Source organism: Pinus tabuliformis, chromosome Q (genome assembly GCF_031772625.1).
Source record: "Pinus tabuliformis cultivar Carrire ecotype Pingquan chromosome Q, CPIR1, whole genome shotgun sequence".
Lineage (NCBI taxonomy): Eukaryota > Viridiplantae > Streptophyta > Pinopsida > Pinales > Pinaceae > Pinus > Pinus tabuliformis.
The window spans coordinates 1,373,078,444-1,373,105,819 of NC_142296.1; the positions used below are offsets into that span (position 1 = coordinate 1,373,078,444).

The following is a 27,376-nucleotide window of genomic DNA, read 5'->3' on the forward strand; positions in this document are numbered from 1 at the left end:
GATTTGTTGGTTGAGAGGGTGCTGCTCTTTGCTTGCCACTTGGTAGCCCTATCCACTAGGAGCACTGAGATGAAAGATGTGATCCTCTAAGTAGTGTCCAACCGGTTAGGTGGTCAAAGAATGTAAGATCTAAGCCTTAGAAAAGGTGGAAAGGGAATAGTGAGATTCTCAAAATAAACAATGAAATCGACCACATATCTCATAATACCAAGGGCATGCTTCTCTATATTTGTCTCCTACCTATGATAGAGCTAACATAATATGTCCTCTCATGGAATCTTTTGCTTAGCTTCCATCCAAAGTTGATGAGAGCCAACTTTGAACCAGCCTAGGGATCCTAAACCCATGCATCCAATTCAAAGTGTGTAAGAAGGGTAGACTATGAGGTTGTTAATTTATGGTATGTTCTATGCTTGGTGCAGTTTACTTCAATTTCTTCTTATAGCCACTGTTTAGCAATCACATAAACATAAAGTAAAATGCAGATAGAACATTAATAGATCGATTGAAAACAAGCCAAGACAAGAGACACCAGATGTGGCGGCTAGCCAGGGACAAACCCCAATGTGGGGAAAACCTTTGATCAATACTTCTTTAATCTTCAATAGTTCAACAGAGAGAAATAGTACAAATACATAAATCTGTAATTTTATGACAGCAGCAGCAAACCCTAACTAGCAAAGTCAAATCTGGTCAAACAAGATGAAATTGACCTTCAATATGCTTGGTCAATTTCCCAATCATCTAGTCCTCCAACAGCAAGAAGAAGCAACCCATAAACAGTCCCAAAAACACAGTCAAACTGCAGTCAACTGAAGTCAACCTGCTGCCACAAACTAGGGCAGTCAACGCTGGTCAAACCAGAGGTCAGATTGCCTCGGTTTGCATGCCAAAAATTGCGGCCTACCTAGGAGAGGCAGCCACACCAAAACCGCACTCCTGAAAAGTCAACGCTTGGTCAACGCTGGTCAAAACATCTTGCTGCAGCTTCTGCGTCCTCCTTCCCACGTGTGAGCTTCTCTTCCTTGTGTGTAAACCCAATCAGCTAAGGAGAGAAGAATGTGTGAGAGATGAGATGAGTGAATAATACCTCAACCTCACTTGTATTTATATGATATGCTGGGCATGTGTACCACACATTTAGCTGCTGGCCGACCTTGACAATTTGTCACGTAAATACAAATAAATTCATATCTCCATAAATACTTCTCGGAATCAGATGATCGTTAGATCAATCCTACCCTCTCCGGTGCAATTGAAGCTCAGCGCTGACCCTTCTGGCCTCTGCATAAGCCTCCTGCTGATATGCATCAGCCCCAAGACCCTCTGCGTCAGCCATCTGAGGCACTGCGCAACCTTTGGGACCCTCTGCGTCTGCCCACTGAGGCACTGCGCAGCCTCTGGGACCCTCTGCGTCACTCCAGCAATCTCTGCGTGGATGACGCAGTCCCTCTGGCCTCTGCGCTGACTCTACTGTGGTTTGTGTAGCTTGGACTGGCTGTTGCTCTCACTCTCTCTGCTTCTGCGTTGGTCTCTCAGTACTGTCTCTGCCTCGTACTCACCGCCCCTCGCTGCTGATCATTGATTCAACTTTGCTTAGCAACCCCGCCCTAGCAAAATGAATGACTGATCACTCTAGTGTGTCTTCCAACTGACCCTCAAGCCTCTTCTTATACTTTTCTCGTTGGTCCTTCAATGGTCGAGATTAAACCTCTAATCAATGGCTAAGATTAGATTTGGCTTGATCCATGACTTTTGGAACCTTCTAACCCAGATTTATATTAATACCCATTAATATTTTATTTTTCCTAAGTTTAGACTTAGGAACTCCATTAAATATATTAATTATTTTAATATCTCCCAAACCGGGTACAATCTGTCCAAACCATTTCTGGGTCTCAGAGTTCTCATGTGCTTTAGCCTTTCCACCAATTTTCATGGCTAGAGCTCATGCGCTTTCGCACATCTGATGCTACCCCAAATCAACATTCCCTCTTAGCAAGAATTGTGCTCTAGTAATACTCCTCACTAAGCATCACTCTGATTATCCGGCATCGATACCTGTGTTGATGCTAAGCCTCCCCGCCCAACATCCTCTGCATTGTTGCATCCTGTACTGCTACCCATGGCTCTGCCACTGCCACTGTTGCATCCGTACGACAACTCCCTCTACATCCGTGCTGTTGCGGGTCCTTTCTCCCAACACTGCATCTACACTGTAACCCCCTCTCATCATGTTGCATCATGCTACTACACTGCAACTCAGTTACTAAGAAGTAAGTAATTGATCAACCCAACTTCTGACATCCTTTTCAAGCTAGAAACACTCCTGATGTTGAAGCTCTCTCTACCGCTAACAAGTGTTCCTTCTACTAACCTCTGCGCTGCTGCAACAACTCCCCGCATCTCGCACTGTTGCAAACCTCTTTGTGCCATCCTGCACTGGTGCAACACTCACGTGCCTCTTGCACTGTTGCAGCCTGCTAGCCTAGTGCTGCCCGGGGACTCCTGCACTGTAGCACTCTCTACCGCTTCATTCGTATCTGTCTCTACCAACATCAGCCAGTCCTGCTACTCCTCTTCGGGGCTCCCGTAGCAAGGTATAATCCAAGAGGTTGGGTACCTCAACGATCCTGCCCCTCATCGCCTGTAGTCCTCCTAACTACAGCTCGATGTCTCCCCACTACTTTTCAAGTGGCACATGAGCACTCATGGCACAATCGTCATCCTCCTCGACTTCTTTCTTCGCCCTCGTTGGCGCTGCCTTTGAGTCAGAAGCCTCTCCCTTACTCTTCTTCCTCGGACACTGGTTCGCATAGTGACCTAGTTCCCCACAATGGAAGCACTTGACCTTGGAGAGGTCCTTCTTCTTCCTCTTCTCTTGCTTTCCCGCAGATGCTAGAGTTGCATCCTCTTCCTCTTCCTTCTTGATCCTAACCCCTTTGTTGTTGCTTCCTGCCTTGGTCAGCCGTCTGATCTCTTCTTGATGAAGAGCCGCCCACAGTTCTTCCCAATCCGGAAGACTCGTCCAGCCCAATATGCTCTGGACAAATGTCTCCCAATCCTCGAAGACTGCGTTGAGTGTGGTCCTTACCATCAACTCCTGATCCGACATGGCCCCTATGGAAGTCAATTGGTCACAGATCTCCTTCAACCAACTGAGGAAGACATCTATCTGCTCTCCCTTCTGCATCTGGTATGACCTTAGCTAATTCTCCAGGAGCATCTTCCACTGCACGGAAGTATGCTGGTACAATTTCTTCAAAATGTCCCACATCTTTGTCATTTCCTTATAGGCAATATGTGGGACCACATGATCCTTGACCCCATCAAGGATGATACACTTTGCCATAGCCATTGCCTCCTTGTACCTTTCATTAGCTACCCAGTCAACTGGGATAGCCATCACTCTCAAGGCGAAGCCCTTGATACGATGTCTGTCTAGAATGGACAAGATCTTGGCCTTCCAGACCACAAAGTTGGACGCTTCGTCCCACCTGTCCTGATCTCTCAGTCCATTCACGGCCATTTTGTTGCTCTTCTGTCGACTCCTCCGAGTCTCTCTACTTGCTGCATGGAAGTTCTCGGTTTGACTCTTGTTGAGTCTCTCTACCTCCCGCCTGGAAGTTCTCGGCTCGACTCCTGTTGAGTCTCTCTACTTTCCATCTAGAAGTTCTTGGTTCAACTCCTCTAAGTCTCTCTACTTCCCGTCTAGAAGTTCTCTTATGGACTCCCTCTGAGTCCTGATTTCCCTCCTGGAAATCCTTCTGCCAACCGTCAATTTGCTCCTCTCCGATCATCTATGCAACTGCACCACTGATCTGGATTCCTTGGCTAGAAATCTGCCTCGGCAGCAACTCCCTCTACCTTGGTCTTGCCCTATTAGGTATTGTTCTAACCACAGTACCCCACGAGCTTCGCTCTCGCAAACTGCCCACAACTTCCTTCACCCCAACAACTGAAGGATTGAGCCTCTTGGCTCTGCGCAATCCCGGCACCGGCAAAACAGCTCCCTCAGCCAACTATGTCAGCCCTCCTGGCCTCTGTGTGAGCCTTTCTCTGCCCTCCTTAGCCTCTACACTAGCCTCTCTCTGGCCCAAACTGATGACGCAGTACCTCTGCGTCAACCCTTCCTCTGTCGCTTCTGCAAGGATCAACTATTGTCACTCAAGACAGTTGATTCTGCTGCAAATGCTCTGCTCAGCTGATGCCTTTAGCTCTCTGTGATCTACAACCACGCTTTGATACCATGTTGAATTTTCTAAGTCTATCCGTTAGAAAATTAATCTGTATTTTGTTGGTTTATTTCTTCTACTTTTAAATTCTAAACAAGTTATTTAAAACATTTAAATACCGAAATAAACACAATACAGTCACAACATCCACAGATCATCAAGTGAAAGAAAAGAAGCACACAAGTGACACCGTTATTTTTGGACAAATGTCCCAAGAAAAACCCAATGCGGGAAAATCGGTGCAACTATTCAGAGGGTTATAATATTATGCAGTCTTTCTGAGTACAACTGGGTGCCTAATTGGCTCACCCGAAAAAGAAAAATACACGGCAACAATACCTCTATATCCGGAAATAGGTATTCAGAAAACCTGTCCCACGAAACCCTCTCCGACACAACTGAAGCTCAGCGCTAGCCCTTTTGGCCTCTGCGTCAGCCTCCTGCTGACCTGCGTCGGCCCCAATACCCCCTGCGTCAGCCCTTTGAGGCACTACGTAGCCTCTGGGACCCTCTGCGTCACTCCAGCAACCTCTGCGTGGATGACGCAATCCCTCTGGCCTCTGCGCTAACTCTGTTGGGCTCTGCGTAGCCTGGACTGGTTGTTGGTCTCGCTCTCTCTACTTCTACATTGGTCTCTCAATACTACCTCTGCCTCTCTGCCTCGTACTCACTGCCCCTCACTACTGCTCACTGATTCAACTTTGCTTAGCAACCCCGCTCTAGCAAAATGAATGATTGATCACTCTGGTGTATCTTACAACTGACCCTCAAGCCTCTTCTTATACTTTTCCCGTTGGTCCTTCAATGGACGAGATTAAATCTCTAATCAACGACTAAGATTAGATTTGGCTTGATCCATGACTTTTGGAACCTTCTAACCCAGTGTTATACTAATACCCATTAATATTTTATTTTCCCTATGTTTAGACTTAGGAACTCCATTAAAAATATTAATTATTTTAATAACTCACAAACCGTGTACAATCTGTCCAAACCATTTCTGGGTCTTGGAGATCTCATGTGCTTTAGCCTCTCCACCAATTTTCACGGCTAGAGCACATCCGATGTTATCCCAAATCAACACCTTGGAGGTCTTCAATTCGGAGAGATAGGCCACCAGATGCTTGTCAATGGAATCCTTGATAATCTTCTTCGCTTTGACTTCAACCCTATTATACTTGGTCTTCGCAGCAGTCGGTGCATTTGAAAGAGGTTAAGGGATTTTACCCTGCACATAGTCCAGCGCTTCTTTTTCTTCCAAGGTCAAATCAAGAGACATCTTCCATCCATGATAATCAGATTTATCATGCCGCTTGTCTTCCGGGAAGTAGGATGAGGAACCCATTAAACCTTTTGTCCTTGTCCAACTATCTTTGGTGATTGCTATTTGACTCTTGCTTGGGCTTTGTCTTCACCTCAGCTCTGATCCCATGTTAATTTTAGGCAACAATGATATGTTCTATGCTTTAGAGCAATTTTACTTCAATTTCTTTATTAGCCCAATATCAATATCCAGTTTAACAATCACATCAACATGATAGTAAAATGTCGATAGAACATAAACATAAACAATAAAAGACAAGAAAAGGCAATAGGACACAAGATGTGGCACCAGCCAAGGACAAACCCCAATGTGGGGAAACCCTTGATCAATTCCTCTTATAGTCTTCAATGGTTCAGTGGAGAGAGAGTACAATTTACAAATCTGATAAATTATAACAGCAGGAAAAGAGCCATAACCAGAAAAGTCAACGTTGGTCAACAGAGCAAATTTGACCCTCAACAAATTGGTCAACTTCAGTCAACTTCGACCTCCAAACAGTAAGATGAATCAGCCCTCAAAACAACGCAAAAACAGCGCAGTGAAAATCTAGTCAAACAACCTACCTGCGATCAGCCCTAGCTGCAGTCAACGCTAGTCAACAGTCAACGTTTAGCCTTGATTTTTGTGCCCAAAAACGCGATCTGCCCAAACAGAGATAACCCTCACAAAAACGCAGTCAAAGGAGGTCAACGCATGTTGGTCAATGCTTGCTCAAAATGTTCAGAAATTCAGTCTCCTGAAATTTCGGCCTCCTGAAGTTTCGCTCTCCTGAAATTTCGACCTCCTGAAATTTCGAACGTGTGGAGAGAGAGAGGCCCAAAAATCCATACCCAATCAATGAGGACAAAGAGAGAGAAGTGTGAAGATGAGTGTGTCCAAATGAGGCTAAGTCACCTTCTATTTAGACGTGACTGTTGGGCTTCTGAGCCTACATAAGTTTGTTGGCCGACCTTCACAATTTTTCCATAATCAAAATAAATTCATAACTTCATTTGTACATGTCAAAATCAGATGATCCCTGAATCAATCCTACACCTCTCGGAGAGAAGAATCCAAGAAAAATATCAGTTGTCATAAATAAGAAGACCCATGTGGAGTTTGGCCCTAGTTGCCAATTTTAACAGTAATGCAAATTAGTTTACTGCAGTAGGATTTATGGTTGTTAGATTCAGAAATTTTCACATGGTATCAGAGCAATTGTAGATCAAGGAGGACTAAAGCCATCAGTGAAAGGACAGAGAAAAATCTATGTGTGAAGGCAGTTGTCCTGAGAGAGCACAGTTTCTGGCCGAGAGAGCAGAGGAGGGGTGACGCAATCGCCAAGGGAGGCTCACGCAAAGCCTGCATCAGTCTGATTGGGCGATGTTGTTGCTGCAGAGGGCAACGGAGTAGTTACTGGGCCAGCGCAGAGACTGTTGTCTCGTTTTTCCGGTTACCGTGGCTAGAGGTGCAGCACAGATTTCATCTGGAGTTGCTGGTCGGGAGCTGATTTTGTTGGTGCAGAATAGCACTGTTGATAATATCGGCGATATTCGGAAATATCGCGATATTTTCGGCAAAACGATATATCGCCGAGAAAATATTGCGATATTTTCAAAATATCGGCAAAATATCGCGATATTTTGAAAATATCGGCTATATTTAAAAATTTGAAAAAATTATTTTTTATGCTTGCCGATATTTGCCGATATTTTGCCGATATTTTCGCCGATATTGCCGATAAGATATTTTCTGGACCCTCGCCGATATTTTGCCGATACCGATATTTTCAACACTGCAGAATAGTACCTAGTGGGGCAGAAGCAAAGTAGAGGGAATTAGTTCCTCAGAAGATTTTTTGCCATGAAATCTAGATCCAGTGCTGAGCAGCAACAAAGAGACAATGGTTCGCAGAAGGATTTCCGTGAAGGAAATTGAAATTTAGAGGGTGCTTGTTCCTTAGAGGATTCCTAGCACCAAAGAAATCCAGATCCGAGTTTTTCCAAGGCAGCAGCGAAAGAGGGAGAAGAGAACCAGTTCAACAATCATTTGAGTAGAGATGGCCATTAACAGACTAAAGGATCAGGACAGGTTGGATGGAGCATCCAACTTCGTCATCTGGAATGTCAGGATCCTGGCAGTTTTGGATAAAAATTGCATCAAGGATTATGCCTTGAGGACGGTTGTTGTTCCGATTGATGTTGATCCTCTCAAGAAGTACGACAAGGCTCAAGCGAAAGCAAAGTGTGTGATCTTGGACGGGGTCAAGGATCATATGATCCCACATATTGTTGAGAAAGACACAGCAAGGGAAATGTGGGAGGCCTTGACCACATTGTACGAGGGAACTTCCGTTCAGCGGAAGATGTTGCTTGAGAGTCAGCTGAGACGGTTTCAGATGCAAAAGGGAGAAAAAATCGATCCCTTCCTTCTCAAAATGCAAAGGATCTGTGACCAGCTAACTTTCATAGGGGCTACACCGGATCCTAAATTTATGGTCAGGATTGTCCTGAATGCAGTCACTAGAGACTGGGAAACCTTTGTCCAAAGCATCTTGGGCAAGGCTTCTCTTCCTAGTTGGGAGGAGATGTGAGCAGTTCTTCGACAAGAAGAGATCAAAAGATTGACAAAGGCGGAAAGTAGCAACAAAGGGGTCAGAATCAAGGAGGAAGAGGAGGATGTTGAAGTTTCTAAGTCTACTAGTTAGAAACCCTCCATGCATTTTACTGATTTATTCCTACCTACTTGTTCCATTACTTAACAAGTTATTTACAATGTAAATACTAAAAATAAACACTGGTGCATGCTCAACATATTACAGATCCTCAACTAAAGGAAACAGAAACAATCACACCAAATGACACCGTTATTTTTGGACCAATGTCCCCGGAAAAACCCAATGCGGGAAAATCGGTGCAGCTATTTGAGGGTTTTCTTATTAAGCAATATCAGAGTACAATCTGGGTGCCAAATCCGGCTTACCCAACAGAGAATTTCCTTAGCAGTAGTACCTATCAGCCTGAGACAAATGTCCCAGCTGAAACCCCAAATAACCCTTCCGGCAACTCCTCAGCTCCAATCTGACCCAGAAACCCCAGCGTCTGCCTTTCTGGACTGCGTCAGCATCTCTCTGTCCAATGATGGCCCTGCGTCAGCCTCAGGAGGCCTTGCGTCAACCTTTTGGCCCTCTGCGTCAGCAACGCTGGCCTCTCTAAAGCACTGCGCAGCTCCTAGTTGCCTCTACGTGGCCCTGCGTGAGCCCTGGTTGCTACTGCGTCACTCTCTCTAGCTCCTGCGCTACTCTCCCGGCACTATCTCTGCCTCTCTGTCTCTTTGTACTCAATGCCCCTCAGCTACAACTCCAATCACTGATTCTATCTCTCTTAGCAAACCCCGCTCTACAAAATAGAATGACTGATCATCTAGTGTACTCTCCAAGTGACCCTCAAGCCTCTTCTTATACTTTTCTCATTGACATATCAACAGCCGAGATTAAGTCCCTAATCAACGGCTAAGATTAGATCTGGCTTGATCCATGTCTTTTGGACCATTCTAACACAGTTTTATATTAATACACATTAATATTTTAATTTCCCTAAGTTTAGACTTAGGGACTCCATTAAAAATATTAATTATTTTAATATCTCCTAAATTGTTTAGAATTTGCCCAAACCCTTTCTGGGTATTCGAGATCTCATGTGCCCCAACCTCTCCACCAAATTTCGTGGCTAGAGTGGCTAGAGCACATCCGATGCTCCACAAATCAACAAAGGATGCGGCTCTTGCATCAGCGGAACAGCAAGGATAGCAAAAACGAAAGGAGGACATATCCAAAGTCAGATGCTTCAGATGTGGAGAAATGGGTCATTTCGCCACGCAGTGCCCTCGAAAGAAGGGCAAAGAAGAGAAAAGTGACTCAAACGCTGCTCCGACGCAAGCTGACAAAGAGGATGGTGATGATTGCGCCATGAGTGCTCATGCACCTCTAGAGAAGAGGTGGGGAGATATTGAGTTGTAATCGGGAGGACTACATGAAGGGCAGGATCCTTGAGGTGCCCAAACTCTTAGATCACTTACGGCTACGGAAGCCCTTAATGACAGTAGCAGAATGACAGGAGTCAGTTGGTGCGAGGGATGATGGAGCAACAATGGCAGAGCTAGAGTGTCAAAGTCTGAAGCAGCACAGTGGAGTGTTGTAGCAGTGCGGGAGGCACGGAGCAGATACAACAATTGCGCAGTACCACAAGATTAGCAGCAGAGGTAGCTTCAGCGTTAAGGGGCATCCACACTGACCAGAATGTCAACTTTTGGGTGGTTTTTCAGTTGCTTACTTCTCAAAAACTGAGTTGCAGTGCAGCAGTTAGTAGTTAGCAATGGCAGTGCTATGGGCAGCATGATGCAGCATATTGAGAGGGAGTTGTAGTACAGATGCAACAGTGACAGTGGCAATGTCATGTGCGGCAATACAGATTGTAGTAGTGCAGTGGATGAAGGGCAGTAAGCCAAGCATCAACAGCGCAGAGGGTCGATGTCGTGGATCGATGCAATACTTGTGCTGGGAAGTATTGCTAGAGCACATTCCTCGCTAAGAGGGAGTGTTGATTTTTGGGTAGCATCGGATGTGCTCTAACTCTAAAATTTTGTGGAGGGGCTAGAACACATGAGATTTCCAAGACCTAGAAATCTTTTGAAGAAATTCCACCCAGATTGTATTTTATTAAAAAAATTAATATTTTTAATGGGGTTCCTAAGTCTAAACTTAGGAAATTTAAAATATTAATGGGTGTTAATGAAAATATGGGTGAGAAGCTTCTAAGAGACGAGGATCAAGTCTAGTTTAATCTTAGCCATTGATTAGAGATTAGATCACAATCGTTAATTTCTCAACTAGAAAAGTATAAAGGAAAGCTTGGGGTCAGTTGCACAACACATAGTGAGCGCAGTGCTTGAGATAAATCGAAATTTTGGGACGTGGTTTGCTAAGAATTTCGAAGTGAGCTTCTAGTGCAGAGAGGGGCAGTTCAGCAATGGGACTTTCGTCCAAGGCCGAGAATACATAGCAGAGAGGTAGAGCAGCATCAGAGAGAGACAACACAGCTCCAGAGAGGGTGACGCAGTGGCTGGAGGGCTGACATAGTCACTCAGAGGCAGCGCTGGGGTTTCTGTGAGGCAAATCGGGCATCAGTTCAACAGATCGATTTCTGAGCTGGGAAGGCTCATTGGTGTTGAAATTTCTAAGTCTATCCGTTAGAAATTTAATCTATATTCTTCTGGATTATTTCTTCCACTTGTTAAATTCAAAGAGTTATTTAAAACATATAAATAACGAAATAAACACAATACAGCCTCAACATCTACAAATCAACAGTTGAAAGAAAACAAACACACAAGTGACACTGTTATTTTTTGGACAAATGTCCCCGGAAAAACTCAATGCGGGAAAACCGGTGCAGCTATTCTAAGGGTTTATTATTATGCAGTATTTCCTTGAGTACCACTGGGTGCCACACTGGCTCACCCGACAGAGAAAAACATTCGGCAGTAATAACTCTCTATTCGGAAACAGGTATTCAGAAAACCTATCCCACGAAACCCTCTCCAGTAACTTTGAAGCACTGCGTTGGCCCTTCTGGCCTCTGCGTCAGCCTCAAACCTCTTTGTGTTAGCCCTCTGAGGCACTGCGCAACCTCTGGGACCCTCTGCGTCACTCTTATTGGCTCAGCATGGATGACACGGTCCCTCTGGCCTCTACGTTGTCTCTGTTGGGCTCTGCGTGGCCTACTCTGGCTGCTGCTTCTCGCTCTCTGCCTCTACGCTGGTCTCTCGGCACTATCTCTGCTCTCTGTCCAGTACTCACTGCCCCTCACTACTGATCACTAATTCGTCTTTGCTTAGCAACCCCACTCTAGCAAATCGAATCACTGATCACTCTGGTGTGTTCTCCAACCGACCCTTAAGCCTCCTTTTATACTTTTCCTGTTGATCCTTCAACAGCCGAGATTAAATCTCTAATCAATGGCTAAGGTTAGATTTGGCTTGATCCATGACTTTTGGAACCTTCTAACCCAGTTTTATATTAATACCCATTAATAGTTTATTTTTCCTAAGTTTAGACTTAGGAACTCCATTAAAAATATTAATTATTTTAATATCTCCCAAACCGGGTACACTCTGTCCAAACCATTTATGGGACTTGGAGATCTCATGTGTTATAGTCTCTCCACCAATTTTCATGGCTACAGCACATCCGATGCTACCACAAATCAACAATTGGGAGGGTGACGCAGTGCCTAGAGGAAGTGACGCAGTTCCAGTGCAGAGCTTGGAGCAGCCATTGCTGCCCAGTACTGGGGACAGCGCAGTCACCTGTGGGGTTTGTTCATCCAGTTGTTGGATTCGCCAAAATATTTGTGTTCGGATAGAGGTACCTCTGTTAGGTTTATTCTCTGTTGGGTGAGTTGGATTTGGCACCCTAGTTGTATTCAGAAATTTGCTTAATAATAAAACCCTCATATCTGTTGCACCGGTTTTCCCGCATTGGGTTTTTCCGGGGATGTTTAGTCCAAAAATAAATGTGTCCTTTAGGCATATATAAAGGTTTCTTTCCTTGTATTATTTTTGGCATTTTCTAGGAGTTGCATTGGCACTCCCACATTATTTTCATAATGATTCTACTCTTTAGTCTCACTGACCTAATTTTGTGGTCATTTGTTGGACATTAATAAAATTATCTTATCTTATCCAATCATATTCTATTGTTTCACAGATTGATTATTCATTTGAGATCTTAAGTGCAGAACACATCTTAATTTCATTATTTGCTTAAAAGATAAATTTAGTTTATTAATTAAACAAGACATTTTTTTCCTCAATGACTATTCATTTGAGTTCTCGAGTGTGGAGCAAAAATTATACTCATAATTATAAATTTTCAAATAAAGGTACAAAAAAATAATTTTACACTAATCCTTCTCGAGTCTCTCCATGCTGTGTTTTCCTTATATTACAATTTCAAACCTTCAAAGGTTCTCATAAGCTTATAGAGTGTTTTTTTCTTTCTTAGATTACAATTTCAAACCGTTAAAGGTTATGAAAAAGCTTACAGGAGTCTGAACATCTTGTGTTTTTGCAGAAGCAGCACTGCCAGTGGAAAATGGCAGTGTCTTCGACGTTCCTTGAAAGCAGAGAGTCCTTGATGGCCAATGCACAAATTTTGCTGAACAAAAAGTCAAAAATAAATGGTTATATTCCATTCGAACCACCATATTTCTGTATTTTTTGCAAATAAGCATAAAATTCATTGCTTCCTGGCACAAATTATATTAAATTGAAATATGTGGAGCCTATAGAATATTTAGAGCCTGTCATAGAAACTTAGCAGAAGCATGTAAATTTCATTGCTTGCTGGCACATATATAATGTTATATTAAAAACTTTGAAGCCTATAACAGAAACTTTTGCAGATAAATTAAAAATCCAATGATTGCTGGCAGAAAAATGATGTTAGAGATAATAGATTTTAAGCATGTAACATAATGTTTTGCAGATAAATTTAAAATTCATTTCTTATTGACACAAAAACTGCTTTTAAAGACAAGATTCAAGGCATGCACCAGAAACTTTTGCAGATAAATATAAAAATTGATTGATTGCTGGCACAAAAATGCTGTTAAAGATAAAATATTTCAAGCATGTAATGGAGATCTTCGCAGATTCACGTAAATTTCAATGCATGCTGGCACAAAATTATTGTTAAATATAAAAAATATGAAGGCTGTAACAAAGACATTTGCAGATAAACATAAAATTCACTGCTTGCCAGAACAACAAATAATGTTGAGGATTTGGAGGAAGGTTATGGAAGGTGCCATGGATATTAGGGTTCCGTTGCTTCTGGTTTCTCAGTTTGCAGCCGCCGCAATCAACTTTCATGCCACAACCTGTACGTTCTGGCCATGGTTTGGCTCTTGGTGGTGCGAGTCCACTATATGCGCTGTCTATTCTCTTCAGAGGCCGGAACAAATCAGTGATGCAGTTCCAGCAAGCAAGGCTTGTGCACTTTTTGTGAATGCTCGTGGGTTGGGAACAGCATGCTCCAGTCTCTCTGTGACGGGAGGTTCATTTACTCAGGGTTCAGTCTTGGGCTCTTTTGTTGACCATGGCTGTGGAGGTTTCGTCTCTGGCCTAAATGACTGCGCTCAGGAGACACAGATGCATGGACTGTGGTGACCAAATTCTATTGTTCTGCTTCACAGGTACTCTGACTCCCCCGATTCCTGTCAATACATTATTCTGTTGCTCTTCAGGGATCCGTCCTGAGCCAATGATCCCTATGGATCTGAGGTATTTTTGCCTATAGCAGCCATTTTATATTAGTATTCAGCCCTCTGGCGGGGTCATTTTTTCCCAACATTCTGTGCTTGAACAGGACAAACCCTTCCAGATTTTCATAAAAAAATTAGATGGAGCCTTTGCTCCTTTCTAGATCCAGAGCATCAAAAATATTCTCCTTAAAACAAAAAATAGAGCAGAATGGGGATTGCCAGTATCATTTCAAAGTTTACAGTTTGCAGGGAAAGGCCCACAAGATACAAACCTGCTCCAAGATTATAATCTCTCCAAAAATTCAACTATTATCCTCTACACTAGGTTGCGGCCCCCATAACTAGGTTTAGTCTTTATAATGACAATTGTAATCATGATTTTATGTATTTGATGTAAAGAGAAAAATAAATTTATCATTATTCTTGAGGCATGGTGTTAAAATTGGCAACTAGGGCCAAACTCCATGTGGGTCATATTATTTATGGCAGCGGATATTTTTATTGGATCCCTCTCATTGAGAGGTGTAGGATTGATCTAAAGATCATCCGATTCCGATAAGTATTTATGAAGTTATGAATTTATTTATGTTATGGACAAATTGTTAAGTCGGCCAGCAACTTATGTAGGCTCAGAAGCCCAACAGTCATGTCTATTCAACCTCTACATTTTAGTATAAACAGAGAGGACTTCAAGTCATCTCCACACACACTTGGATCTCTTCCTCTCTCTACTTGTCTTTGGGTTTTAGTAGGAGGAGAGATCTTAAGGAAAAGCCGGAACTGTCGGAATAGCCGGAAAAGCCAGGAAAGCTAGAATTGCTGGAAAACCCAGAAAAGCTGGAACTGCCGGAAAAGTTGGAAAAGCTGGAAAAGCCAAAACTGTCGGAAAAGCCGGAACTGCCGGAAAAGCGGGAAATGCCAGAAAAGCCAAAAATACCGGAAAAGCCAGAAAAGCCGGAACTACCAAAGAAGCCGAAACTGCCGGAGAAGCCAGAAAAGCCGAAACTGTCGGAAAAGCCAGAAAAGTCGAAACTGCCGGAAAAGCCGAAACTGCCGAAAAAGTCGGAAATGCCAGAAAAGCCGGAAATACCGGAAAAGCCAAAAAGCTAGAAAAGTTAGAAAATCTAGAAAAGTTGGAAATGCCGAAACTGTCGGAACTGCTGGAAAAGCAAGGACTACTGGAAAAGCTGGAACTACCAGGAACTGCCGAAACAGCGGGAGCATCTGTCTCCGAAGGAAGGCAGCATGATGTATGAGATCATGGGCAGCATAATAAGCAGCATGATGATATGAGCATGGGCTGCATAATGATGCATGATGATATGAGTATGGGCAGCATGAGGTATGCGATCATGGGCAGCATAATAAGCAGAACAATGATATGAGCATGGGCAGCATAATGATGAATGAGATCATGAGCATGGGCAGCTTGATGATGAATAAGACCATGGAAGATGCAGCATGAAGATGAGAGCAGCTCAGTCATCAAGGTTCAACACATGTGACAGTACAGCAAGATGTCACATGGTAATGTGCAGCAAATAGACGAGACGCAGCACTATGATAGGTGAACGAGTCACCTTAGAGAATCAGTGGAAGCAATATGTCTTCAACTAATCTCATGCCGATATCAAAAGTCAAAGTGATTGACTTCTATTGTAAATGTATTGTCTCTCTCACTTTCTCTACTGAACTTTGAAGAACATAAAAGAAAAATTGATCAAGGGTTTTCCCACATTGTGGGGTTTGTTCCTGGCTAGCGCCACATCTTGTGTCTTGTCTTCGCTTGTCTTCTATGATTTATATTTATGTTCTATCTGCAGTTTACTTTATGCTGATGTGATTGCTAATGTGGAAAAGAAATTGAAATAAATTGCTCTAGCATAGAACATACCTAAAATTAACACGTGGGTTTCATGCTTAAGGGAAATTTATTTTATAGGTCAAGCACCCATTGTGTGCTTCTAGGGCGTGTCTTTGAGTCATCAAGTCATAAGAGTCATTGTCATGTATGGTGTGAAAATCCCACAACTGGAATCCTATTGCAGAACCTGGTATTATTTCTCCTAATTGTTAATTAATTTAACAATTTATCTACTACGGCAAATATCGAAATAAACACACTGCAACCTTCACAAATAAAATACTAAGGAAAAAATAATGCGCTGGAAACTGAGAAACGCTAGCACACACACATAAAAATGACATCGTTATTTTTGGACAAATGTCCCTGGAAAAACCCAACTTGGGAAAACCGGTGCAGCGATGAGAGTTTTTATTATTATGCAGCAATGAAAATCCGAGTATGATCTGGATTTAAACAGGAACGCAATAAAATACATAGATAACCATAAAGACAAATATGCAGTGGAAATAATACTTCATTTCATTACTGTGAAATACTGAAATATGCTTACAAATAGAAGTGGAAATAACCCAGCTAGGGCGATGGTAGCTTATCTCTGAGAAGAAATGTGTCGGCTACATGCCTCTGAACTGTTCTCCAAAAACTGTGTTACAATGAGGCTCGAGGGCCTATTTATTGTTGAGAAACAATGGGAAACCCTTCACATTCCAAAACCTAACCCTAGAAGATGAAACACCAAATTGTGGGCCCCGTTTTTGGGTAAGTTGGTACATCAACTTCCCGAGGCCGCGAATTGGTCGTACTATCTCTGTTTGACGCGCATGATAGCCCGTTGGAAAGATCTCTCCGAGGACTACGACGGAAAAGACGATTTTTAGATAGAAAAATCGCTGGCGGTGGATTTCCCAAAAAACGTCGTTTAGGGCCTCAAAACGGCTCCGAAAGTTTAGGACCCGAAAAACTGCTAAAAATAGTAAATTGTGCTATAATTAAGGAAACAGAAAAGCTGAAAGAGACAGTTGTGGGGGTCCAAATGGGATAGGTGGGTGGCCACCAACATCCACCTGGATCATTCCTCCCCCCTTAGGAAGCAATGGTCCCCATTGCGTTGAGTTCCTCCCTGAGATGAGGAAGCTTCTGCTGAGCTGGGTCTCTGGTGAGCTGTTCTGCAATCTCTGATGTGTCCAGAATTGGTGGGGAGCATGGTCGGCGACGATCCACATTGAACACTTGGTGCAAGAGAAGGAATGGAGGAATGTTGTGCTTCAAAGCATTGTTTCCCGTAGCCTTGTTACTGTTGTAAGGACCATGTCGAAGTGGTCTGAGTTTCTGATGGGTTCTGGTAAGGCGCTCCCTCTGCAAATGTAACCAAACTTTGTCGCCCACCTGAAACTTGTGTGGTACCCCTCTGGGTAAGGAGAAGTTGTTCCTATGTTCTGTCACGACTGTATCCCTCTGTTGTTGCTGCTGTGTGGAGGAACCCTTCGCGGGGGTCATGGATGTAGCAACGATCTTCCCCTTACTTTGGGAGCGAACCAGACAGAAAATAAATTTCCTAGTCTGTGAGATGAGCTTGCTACCTTTCTTAGCAGTGATCAAAGAGGTGGCGGTAGGTGGGGCTACCTCCGGTATCCTGTATAATGAATTACCCAAAGAAATGATGACAGCGCGAGGCCTTGACTCATACACAGCATGTCACCTCCACAAGTATGGCTGGCCTAATAGTACATCACAAACATCCAAAGGTGTAACATCACACAATACCTCGTCTGTGAAGGGCTTGATGCTGTAGGGAAGGCGACACTGCTGGCGAACTTTGAGATCTCGTCCTTCGTGAAGCCAACCGATACTATACGGCTGTGGGTGTGGTGTAGTTGGTAGGCCCAACCGCTTCACGACCTCTGCTGAAATGAGGTTTTTTTGGCTGCCACTGTCGACAATGAATTGCAGCGGTGAACCCTTCACCCACATCTGTGAGTGGAAAAGACGTTCCCCCTCCTCTGGATCTTCGGGCTCATTTGTCTGGATCTTGGCAGTAGCAACAGTGGCGCTGGGATCCGCGTCAATGATCTGCTTCCCTTTGTCATTCCCCTTGTCGGGTTCTGACTCAGAGTCGGAACATGCATCTGATTCGGAAGCCTTCAACTCGGCCACCAGCGACTGCTTAGTCCGACACTCACTTGTGTTATGAGTGGGACTCTTGTGGAACTCACACCACTTTCCTGTGTCCTTCTTCGGCTTCGTAGTGTTGTTCTTTTCTTGCAGCTTCGACGGGTTGTCTTGGGTCACCCCGCCTTGGCTTTGTCCTTTGGGCTTTGGATTTGCAGATCCAAAGTCTCGCTTCTTCTGTTTGAACTTTTGCTCGATTTTGACAGCGTATCGGTATGCTGTGCCGAGTGAGGAGATGTTCAAGAACTCCATCTCTTCCTGGATGTATGCGTGTAGGCAGCCGCGGTATTTGAGTACCAGATGCAGCTCAGAATCTTTGATACCCAATTGTGTGCGAAGGGTATGAAAAATGTTTGTGAACTCTGGCACATCTTGGTCTCGTCCTTGCCGCAGTGTGGTCCATTTGATGTATTTGACCTCATAGCTTTTTACAGGGTAGTACTGCTCCTTGATGGCATCCCGGAAGTCATTCCAAGTGGGTGTGGCTGAAAACAGTGAGCCTGTACTTTCATCCTTCTGTTCGCAGTAGGTTTCCCACCAGTCCTTGACGTGGGGGGCTGCTTTGAGAAGAGCGAAAACAATCTTTTCCCGACTTGAAAATTCATGAACAGAAAAATACCCATCTAGCAGATTTAACCATTTATCTGCGGCATCTGCGTCTATTTGACCCTCGAAGATGGGGATTTCAAAATTAACTTGTACCTTAAACGGTGTGGCGTTTCCAGATGTAGGTGTTGGAAGTCGATGCGTCACCTCTGGGTAGCCGCTAAAGGATCTGCGCAAAGCTATCCATCATCGTGTTCCTTTGCCGCTCGAGGGCTTCTTCAAGCAAGATTCTGATAGGATCTCCTGCCCCCTCGTCTTTCTTCTCATCCACCATAGGAGGTTGTCGAGATTTGCGAGGCTGGTCTTGCAAAGGTTCGACCAATTCAAGCCCTAACTCCTTATATCCCGACCTCATTGGGGACATGCAAAGAAAAACAGAGAAGAAAAAGCAAACCGCTCTGATACCACTGATCCAGATTTAAACAGGAACGCAATAAAATACATAGATAACCATAAAGACAAATATGCAGAGGAAATAATACTTCATTTCATTACTGTGAAATACTGAAATATGCTTACAAATAGAAGTGGAAATAACCCAGCTAGGGCGATGGTAGCTTATCTCTGAGAAGAGATGTGTCGGCTACATGCCTCTGAACTGTTCTCCAAAAACTGTGTTACAATGAGGCTCGAAGGCCTATTTATTGTTGAGAAACAATGGAAAACCCTTCACATTCCAAAACCTAACCCTAGAAGATGAAACGCCAAATTGTGGGCCCCGTTTTTGGGTAAGTTGGTACATCAACTTCCCGAGGCCGCGAATTGGTCGTACTATCTCCGTTTGACGTGCATGATAGCCCGTTGGAAAGATCTCTCCGAGGACTACGACGGAAAAGACGATTTTTAGTTAGAAAAATCGCTGGCGGTGGATTTCCCAAAAAACATTGTTTAGGGCCTCAAAACGGCTCCGGAAGTTTAGGACCCGAAAAACTGCTAAAAATAGTAAACTGTGCTATAATTAAGGAAACAGAAAAGCTGAAAGAGACAGTTGTGGGGGTCCAAATGGGATAGGTGGGTGGCCACCAACATCCACCTGGATCAGAGTACCATCTAGATGCCTGAAACTGGCAATCCACATCAAGAAATTCTGGGCAAAATTATTGAAGGGAATTTACCCTTCCTCCACAAGCAATCCCGGCACAAATTTCCTACAGAAAACTCAACCTCCTAAAGCTTTTGCGTTACCCTTTGTGCAATAACTATGACTGGTTTCTGATGAAGTCATCCTACCTTCTACTGCTGAGAAATTCATCTCTCCAACCCACTGAAACCTTTGCCCGGCCTCTGGATCTGATAACAATTTCTCTCTAGCAAATCGAACTGCCCTCTCTAAAGCTACTGCGCTGCCTCATTGGGATAACTTGGCCCTCTTGTTGTTGCCTCTCCGGATCTGGAAAACTACGTATGGATCATTGTCCCTACCCCTCACTCACTGCTTTGATCTCTAGCTCTCTTCGGCAACTGACTGCTGCTACTCTGGAAATCGATCTCCCAAGAAATCGAACTACTCAAGTGTCTTCTCCATCAACACATCGATCTCTTCTTATAATCCATTGTTGGAGCACCAATGGCCAAGATTAAAACTTAATCAATGGCTAGGATCATCTTTGGATCGATCCGTGTGAGTTTCTAGATCACTCTCATCTTATCTCAATTAATACTGATTAATTAACCATATTCCCTGAGTTTAGACTTACGAAATATTTAAAAAACAATTAATAATCTAATTGGGATACTTCTAGGCGGAATTTATAGAAACGATTTTTGGGTTTTGGAGATCTCATGTATTCTAGCCTCCCCACCAAATTTCGTGGCTAGAACACATCCGATGCTACAAAAACTAACACTCCCTCTTATCAAGGAATGTGTTCTAGTGTTGCACTCCCTACCACAACACCCTGTCTCTACATCATCTCCTGTCACATTGTTGATGTCTGGCCATACTGCCCACCAACCATTGTGCAACTCTGATATACAATGCATCTGTGTTGTTGTTGACACTACCATATTGTTGCCAACACTACACCTGCATTGCAACTCCCTCTCATCTGTCGCTGCAGCAACTGCAACATCTGCAACTGAAAAGCATCAAAAATACTTAATCAACTGTGTTCAGTATGATGCATCTATCTCCCGAGTCTTTGACCGCTACTAGCATATGCATTGTCACTAAAGAATAAGCACTGATGCCAACTCTACACTAAGTCATTTGCTCTGTTGTCAACACTGCACTGCGCTCCTCAGCATCTGACTGCTACTAGTCCGCAATTGTCACTCTAGTACTAACTGCATCAACTGCCATTGATCCATCCTGCGACTAAATACTGTGGGCCCCCGTAGCAAAGTAATGATCCATGAGGAGGACTCCTCGAGGACCCTACCCAATCTCTGTAGTTCTCTAGGAGTACAGTACCAAATCTCCCCACCTTGCTCCTCGAGGTATATCTGCAAACATCGTGAATTCTTCCTCCAGCCTGGAGGACAACTTGTCGATCTCTGCAAAGGTTGCCTATTGGTCCTACCTCTGCTCCTTATCCTTCTTCCTAAGAGGACACTAGGTACAGTAGTGACCAAGCTCACCACATCTGAAGACTTTTCCCTTTAACAAGTCCTTCTTCTTCTTTCTCTACTCCCCCTGCCCCTAACTGGGACCCTTTGATGCGAGGGCCACATTCTCCTCCTCCTTCACCACCTTCGATCCATTGTTGTTGTTGCCCCTGATGGAGCTCTTTAACAGAGCTCATCTCAACTCCACCTGCTGCAAATCGGCCCACATCCTGTCCCACTCTGATAGTCTATCTCTGCCCAATATGCTTTGGACAAACACCTGCTTCTCCTCCTTGTCCTTCTTCCTAAGAGGACAATGGGTACAGTAGTGACCAAGCTCACCACATCTAAAGCATTTGCCCTTTAACAAGTCCTTCTTCTTCTTTCTCTACTCCCCCTGCCCCTTATTGCGACCCTTTGATGCGAGGGCCACATTCTCCTCCTCCTTCACCACCTTCAATCCATTGTTGTTGTTGCCCCTAATGGAGCTCTTTAATAGAGCTCATCTCAACTCCTCCTGTTGCAAATCAACCCACATCCTTTCCCACTTTGATAGGCTATCTCTGCCCAATATGCTTTGGACAAAGACATGTTACTCCTCTGAGACACTGTTGAGTGCCAATTGCACTAGCTCTATGGGTCGAGGCGTTGCCCCAACAGCTGACAGCTGGTCTCGGACCTCCTAAATCCTGGTAAGTAAGGGATCTATGCCTTCCCCCTTCTGCATCAGGATGCATCTCAGGTTTTCCTCAAGAAACATCTTTCGTTGCTCGAAAGTTCCCTGTATAACATGGAGAGAGCACCCCACATCTGTTTAGCAGTATCTTTGCCAACTATATGTGAGACAATATGATCCTGGACTCCATCCAAGATCAACTGCTTCGCCCGTGCCATCTCTTTCTTGTATTCTTTTTGTTGACCCGCATCCTAGGGAACTGCCACTACATTATCAATGTAGGCTTTCAAGCCATATTCATCTAGAAGGAAGGACATCCTTGCCTTCCAGATGACATAATTGGAAGCTCCATCCAACCTATCCTGATCACGAACCCAGCAGTGGCCATCTCAACGAACTGTCGAAAACTTCCTCTTTCCTTTTGCTTGGTTGCTACTAAACTACTCGAACTCCCTTCTGGAGTGAGAAGATCCACTCACAACTACTGCCAACTTGTAAGGAAAATTGAACTTCCTGAGATTAAAATTTCCCTATGAGGAATTTCCCCTCGATGTGTGCTTTTCTCTCTTCCACCCCGATGTTGGCTCTGCTTTAGCGAACTTCTGCAAAACCCTCTGCGTCCAGCTAGAGATCTGCCCAACGAAAAATGAGTTGCTCCCTCTCCTTCTAGAATCACTCAATCTGGAAGGATCGAATTTTTCTGCCCCTCTTTCAGAAAAATCAAACTTCCTCAAGCAATTTGGCCTTATGGCAAAAGACTACGTTGCCCTTGGGAATTTCCACCTACTGCTCTTACTGAGCAGCGAAATTCCTTCTTTTCGCTTTTGAGCTCTCCGGCTAATCAACTGCACTCTAATACCATGTGAAAATTCCACAACTGGAATCCTATTGCAGCAACTGGTATTATTTCTCCTAATTGTTAATTAATTTAACAATTTATCTGCTACGGAAATATCGAAATAAACACACTGCAACCTTCACAAATAAAATACTGTGGAAAAAATAATGTGCTAGAAACTGAGAAATGCTAGCACACACACATAAAAATCACACTGTTATTTTTGGACAAATGTCCCCAGAAAAACCCAACTTGGAAAAATCGGTGCAGCAATGAGGGTTTTTATTATTATGCAACAGCGAAAATCTGAGTACAATCTGGATGCCTGAAACTGGCAATCCACAGCGAGAAATTATGGGCAAAATTATTGAAGGGAATTTACCCTTCCTCCATAAGCAATCCTGGTACAACTTACCTACAGAAAACTCGGCCTCCTGACGCTTGTGTCACCCTTTGTGCTGCACTGCACAGTCACTATGACATCTACCCTCTGATTGGTTTCTAATGAAGTCGTTCTACCTACTGTTGCTGAGAAATTTGTCTCTCCAACCCTCTGGAACCTCTGCCTAGCCTCTGGATCTGAGAACGATTTTCTCTCCAGCAAATCGAACTACCCTCTCTGAAGCTACTGCGTTGCCTCATTGGGATAGCTCGGCCCTCTTGCTGCTGCCTCTCCAGATCTGGAAAACTTCCTCTAGATCACAGTCCCTACCCCTCACTCAATGCTTCAATCTCTAGCTCTCTCCGACAATTGACTGTTGTTGCTTTGGAAATCAATCTCCCAAGAAAATGAATTGCTCAAGTGTCTTCTCCATCACCAAATTGATCTCTTCTTATAATCCATTGTTGGGGCACCAACGGCCAAGATTAAAACTTAACCAATGGCTAGGATCATCTCTAAATCGATCCGTGTGAGTTTCTAGATCATTCTTGTTGAAATTTCTAAGTTTGACACGTTAGAAATCCCTACTGCATTATCTGGTTTAATTTCTCCTACTTGTTTATTCCATTAACAATTTATTTATAAATATAAATACTAAAATAAGCACAAATGCAGCCTTAACTCGTCTACAGATCAACAACTAAAATAATTGAGACAATCACACAAGGGACACCGTTATTTTTGGACAACCGTCCCCTGAAAAACCCAATGTGGGAAAACCGGTGCAGCAGATATGAGGGTTTTATTATGATGCAGTTTCTGAATACAAGTACGGTGTCGGAAATGGCTCACCCCACATAAAATGTCCTCAGCAATAGTACCTCTCCTCAGAGACAAATATTTCGGTTGATCAAACACCAGATGAATGATCCCACAGCAATAATGGCAACTCCTTAGCTGGACAGCAAAAGTTGCTACAAGCTTCTCTGCTGCTCTGCGTCATTCTGCAGGGACTGCGTCACCCTTCCCGGCTCACCAACACTTACTCTGCCCCACAAAAATTCTTTCGGCATTGTGTCTTGGCCCTGCGTCAGCTCTGTTAGCCTCTACGCAGCTATTGAAGCCTCTATGTCAGCTCTCAGAACCTCTACATCACCCACGTTGGCTTCTTCAGCCTCTGCGTAGCTCCTAGCTGCCTCTGCGTAGCTCCTAGCTGCCTCTGCGTTGTTTCTCTGGAACTATCTCTGCCTCTCTGCTATGTATTCTCGATCTCGTGCCGAACTGCCCCTCACTGCAACAGATCACTAGCTCGATTCTCTCAGCAAAACCCCGCTCCAGAGAATCGAACTGACAGATCAATTTGTTGTATCTCCAACTGACCCTCAAGCCTCCTCTTATACTTTTCCTGTTGAGTCTTCAACGCCCGAGATTAAGTCCCTAATCAACAGCTAAGATTAGATTTGGCTTGATCCATGTCATTTAAAACATTCTCACCCGGTGTTATATTAATACCCATTAATACTTTAATTTTCCTAAGTTTAGACTTAGGAACCCCATTAAAAATATTAATTATTTTAATATCTCTCCAACTGTGTAGAATTTCCCCAAACCATTTATGTGCCTTGGAGATCTTATGTGCCTAAGCCTCTCCACCAATTTTCATGGCTAGAGTACATTCGATGCTACCACAAATCAACGTTCCCTCTTAGCGAGGAATGTGCTCTAGTAATGCTCCATCACTGGAACATCACACTGATCCTCTGCACCAGTACCTGTGTTGATGCTTGGCTTGTTGCCTCACATCATCTGCACTGTTGCTTCCTGTACTGCTACCCATGACACTGCCATTGCTACATCTGCACTGCAGCTCCCTCTCAATATGTTGCCCATGCTGCCCCTAGCACTACCACTGCTAATTGTTGCACTACAACTCAGTTACCGAGAAGTAGGTAACTGACTTCTCCCAAATACTGACATCCCAGCCATTCTCGAAACCTCGTGAAACTGAAGCTACCTCTGCTGCTATCCTGTGCTGCCACTACGTTGTTGCATACACCTCTGTGCCTGTCGCACTGCTGCAACCTCCACTGCGTTGCCTCAAATTTCTGCACCCAAGCACTGCCTTGCCGCTCCACCCAACCTCCATCATCCTGCTACTGTCGTTAAGGGCTCCTATAGCCAGATATGATCCAAGAGTTTCGGTACCTCAAGGACCCTGCCCCTAGTATGTAGTCCTCTTGACTAAAACTCGATGTCTCCCCACCTCTTCTCTAGAGGTGCATGAGCACTCATGGCACAGTCGTCATCAATCTCGACTTCTTTCTCTGATTTAGCCGGAGCTGCCTTAGAATCGGAAGCCTCTCCCTTGTTTTTCTTCCTGGGACACTGGGATGCATAATGTCCTAGCTCCCCACAATGGAAGCACTTCACCTTGGAGATATCCTCCTTCTTCCTCTTCCCTTGTTGTCCCGCAGATGCTAGAGCCGCATCCTCCTCCTCTTCTTTCTTGATTCGACCTCCTCTGCCACTACTCCCTGCCTTGGTCATCCACCTAATCTCCTCTTGGCGAACAGCTGCCCATATCTCCTCCCATCCTGGAAGAGTAGCCCTGCCCAAAATACTTTGGACAAATGTCTCCCACTCCTCAAAGACTGCATTCAGGGTAGTCCTAACCATAAATTCAGGATCCGGTGTAGACCCCACCGAAGTGAGTTGGTCGGGAATCTCCTGCAACCTGAGAAGGAATGGATCTATCTGCTCTCCCTTCTGCATCTGATACGACCGCGGTTGATTCTCTAATAGCATCTTCCACTGCACAGAAGTACCTTGATACAAGGTCTTCAAGGTATCCCACATCTCCTTTGTTGTGTTCTTTTTAGCAATATGTGGTACGACATGATCGTTCACCCCGTCTAGGATCATGCACTTCGCCCTCGCCATTGCATCCTCATACTTCTCATTCTCAGCTAGGTCAACCAGGATAACCATGGTTCTCAAGGCAAAGTCCTTGATGTGATGTCGATTCAGGACTGCCAGGATCCTAGCCTTCCAAATGACAAATTTGGAAGCCCCGTCCAACCTGTCCTGATCCCTTAGTGCGTTCACTTCCATTTCAACTCTTCTTTTGGACTCCCTCTAAGTTTCGACTTCCCTCCTAGAAATCTCCCTCTAAGTCCTGATTTCCCTCCTGGAAATCCTCCCGCAAAAAGTCGAACCGCTCCTCTCCAATCCTCCTTGCGACTGCAACTCGAATATGGATTTGTTGGCTAGAAATCCGTCAAGGTAGTGACTCCCTCTACCTTGGTTTTGTCCCCTTAGGTATTGTTCTACACCGACAGAAACAGCACCCTTCCAACTTCTCAATACAATCTGCCCACAGCTCCCCAAGCCCCGGCAACCAAAGAAACTGAGCCTTTCAAGCTCTGTGCAATCCCGGCAACAGCAGAATCTGCTCCTCCTGGCCACAGCATCGATCCTTCCTAGCTAAGAAAGATGACCGAGCATTGCGTAGGCCTGATCTGACCCTCTACTTCTACGTTGATCCTCCTCTTGGCTCGAAATGATGACGCAGGCCCTCTGCGTCACTTCTTCTTTGTTGCTTCTGCTCTGGAACAGCGCTGTCTCTCAGGACAGCTACAATTTCTTCAGATTTCTGCTGGTGCCTTCAGTTCTCCTATGATCTACAATGCTCTGATACAATGTTGAAATTTCAAAGTCTGACATGTTAGAAATCCCTACTACATTATCTAGTTTAATTTCTCCTACTTGTTTATTCCATTAACAAGTTATTTATAAATATAAATACTGAAATAAACACAAATGCAGCCTTAACTCATATACAAATCAATAATTGAAATAATTGAGACAATCACACAAGGGACACCATTATTTTTGGACAATCGTCCCCGGAAAAACCCAATGCGGGAAAACCGGTGCAGCAAATATGAGGGTTTTATTATTATGCAGTTTCTGAATACAACTAGGGTGCCAGAAATGGCTCACCCAACAGAGAACGCCCTCAGCAGTAGTACCTCTCCTCAGAGACAGATATTATGGTTGATCAAACACTGGACGAACGATCCCACAGCAACAATGGCAGCTCCTTAACTGGACGGTGAACGTTGCTCCAAGCTTCTTTGTTGCTCAGTGTCACTCTACAAGGACTGCATCACCCTTCCCAGCGCACCAGCACTTATTCTACCCCACGAAAATTCTGGGGTCGCACTCTCTGTCGCTTCATCCGCATTCGTTTCTACCAACATCAACCAGTCCTACTACTCTCTCTTCAAGGCTCCCGTAGCAAGGTATAATCCAAGAGGTTGGGTACCTCAAGGATCCTGCCCCTCATTGCCTGTAGTCCTCCTGACTACAGCTCGATGTCTCCCCACCTCTTCTCTAGAGGTACATGAGCACTCATGGCACAATCATC

General features: G+C 44.2%; 1 protein-coding gene across 1 annotated transcript in view; it reads right to left on the minus strand.

The window, feature by feature from the left end:
• The window catches only part of ALDH6B2 (aldehyde dehydrogenase 6B2), a 281,225-nt gene that overhangs the window by 232,562 nt on the left and 21,287 nt on the right, over positions 1-27,376 (minus strand). Inside the window, exon 2 of the mRNA XM_089386419.1 lies at positions 12,642-12,754. Within this exon, the coding sequence (XP_089242545.1) occupies positions 12,642-12,754 (113 nt within the window). The remainder of the gene's footprint in view (positions 1-12,641; positions 12,755-27,376) is intronic.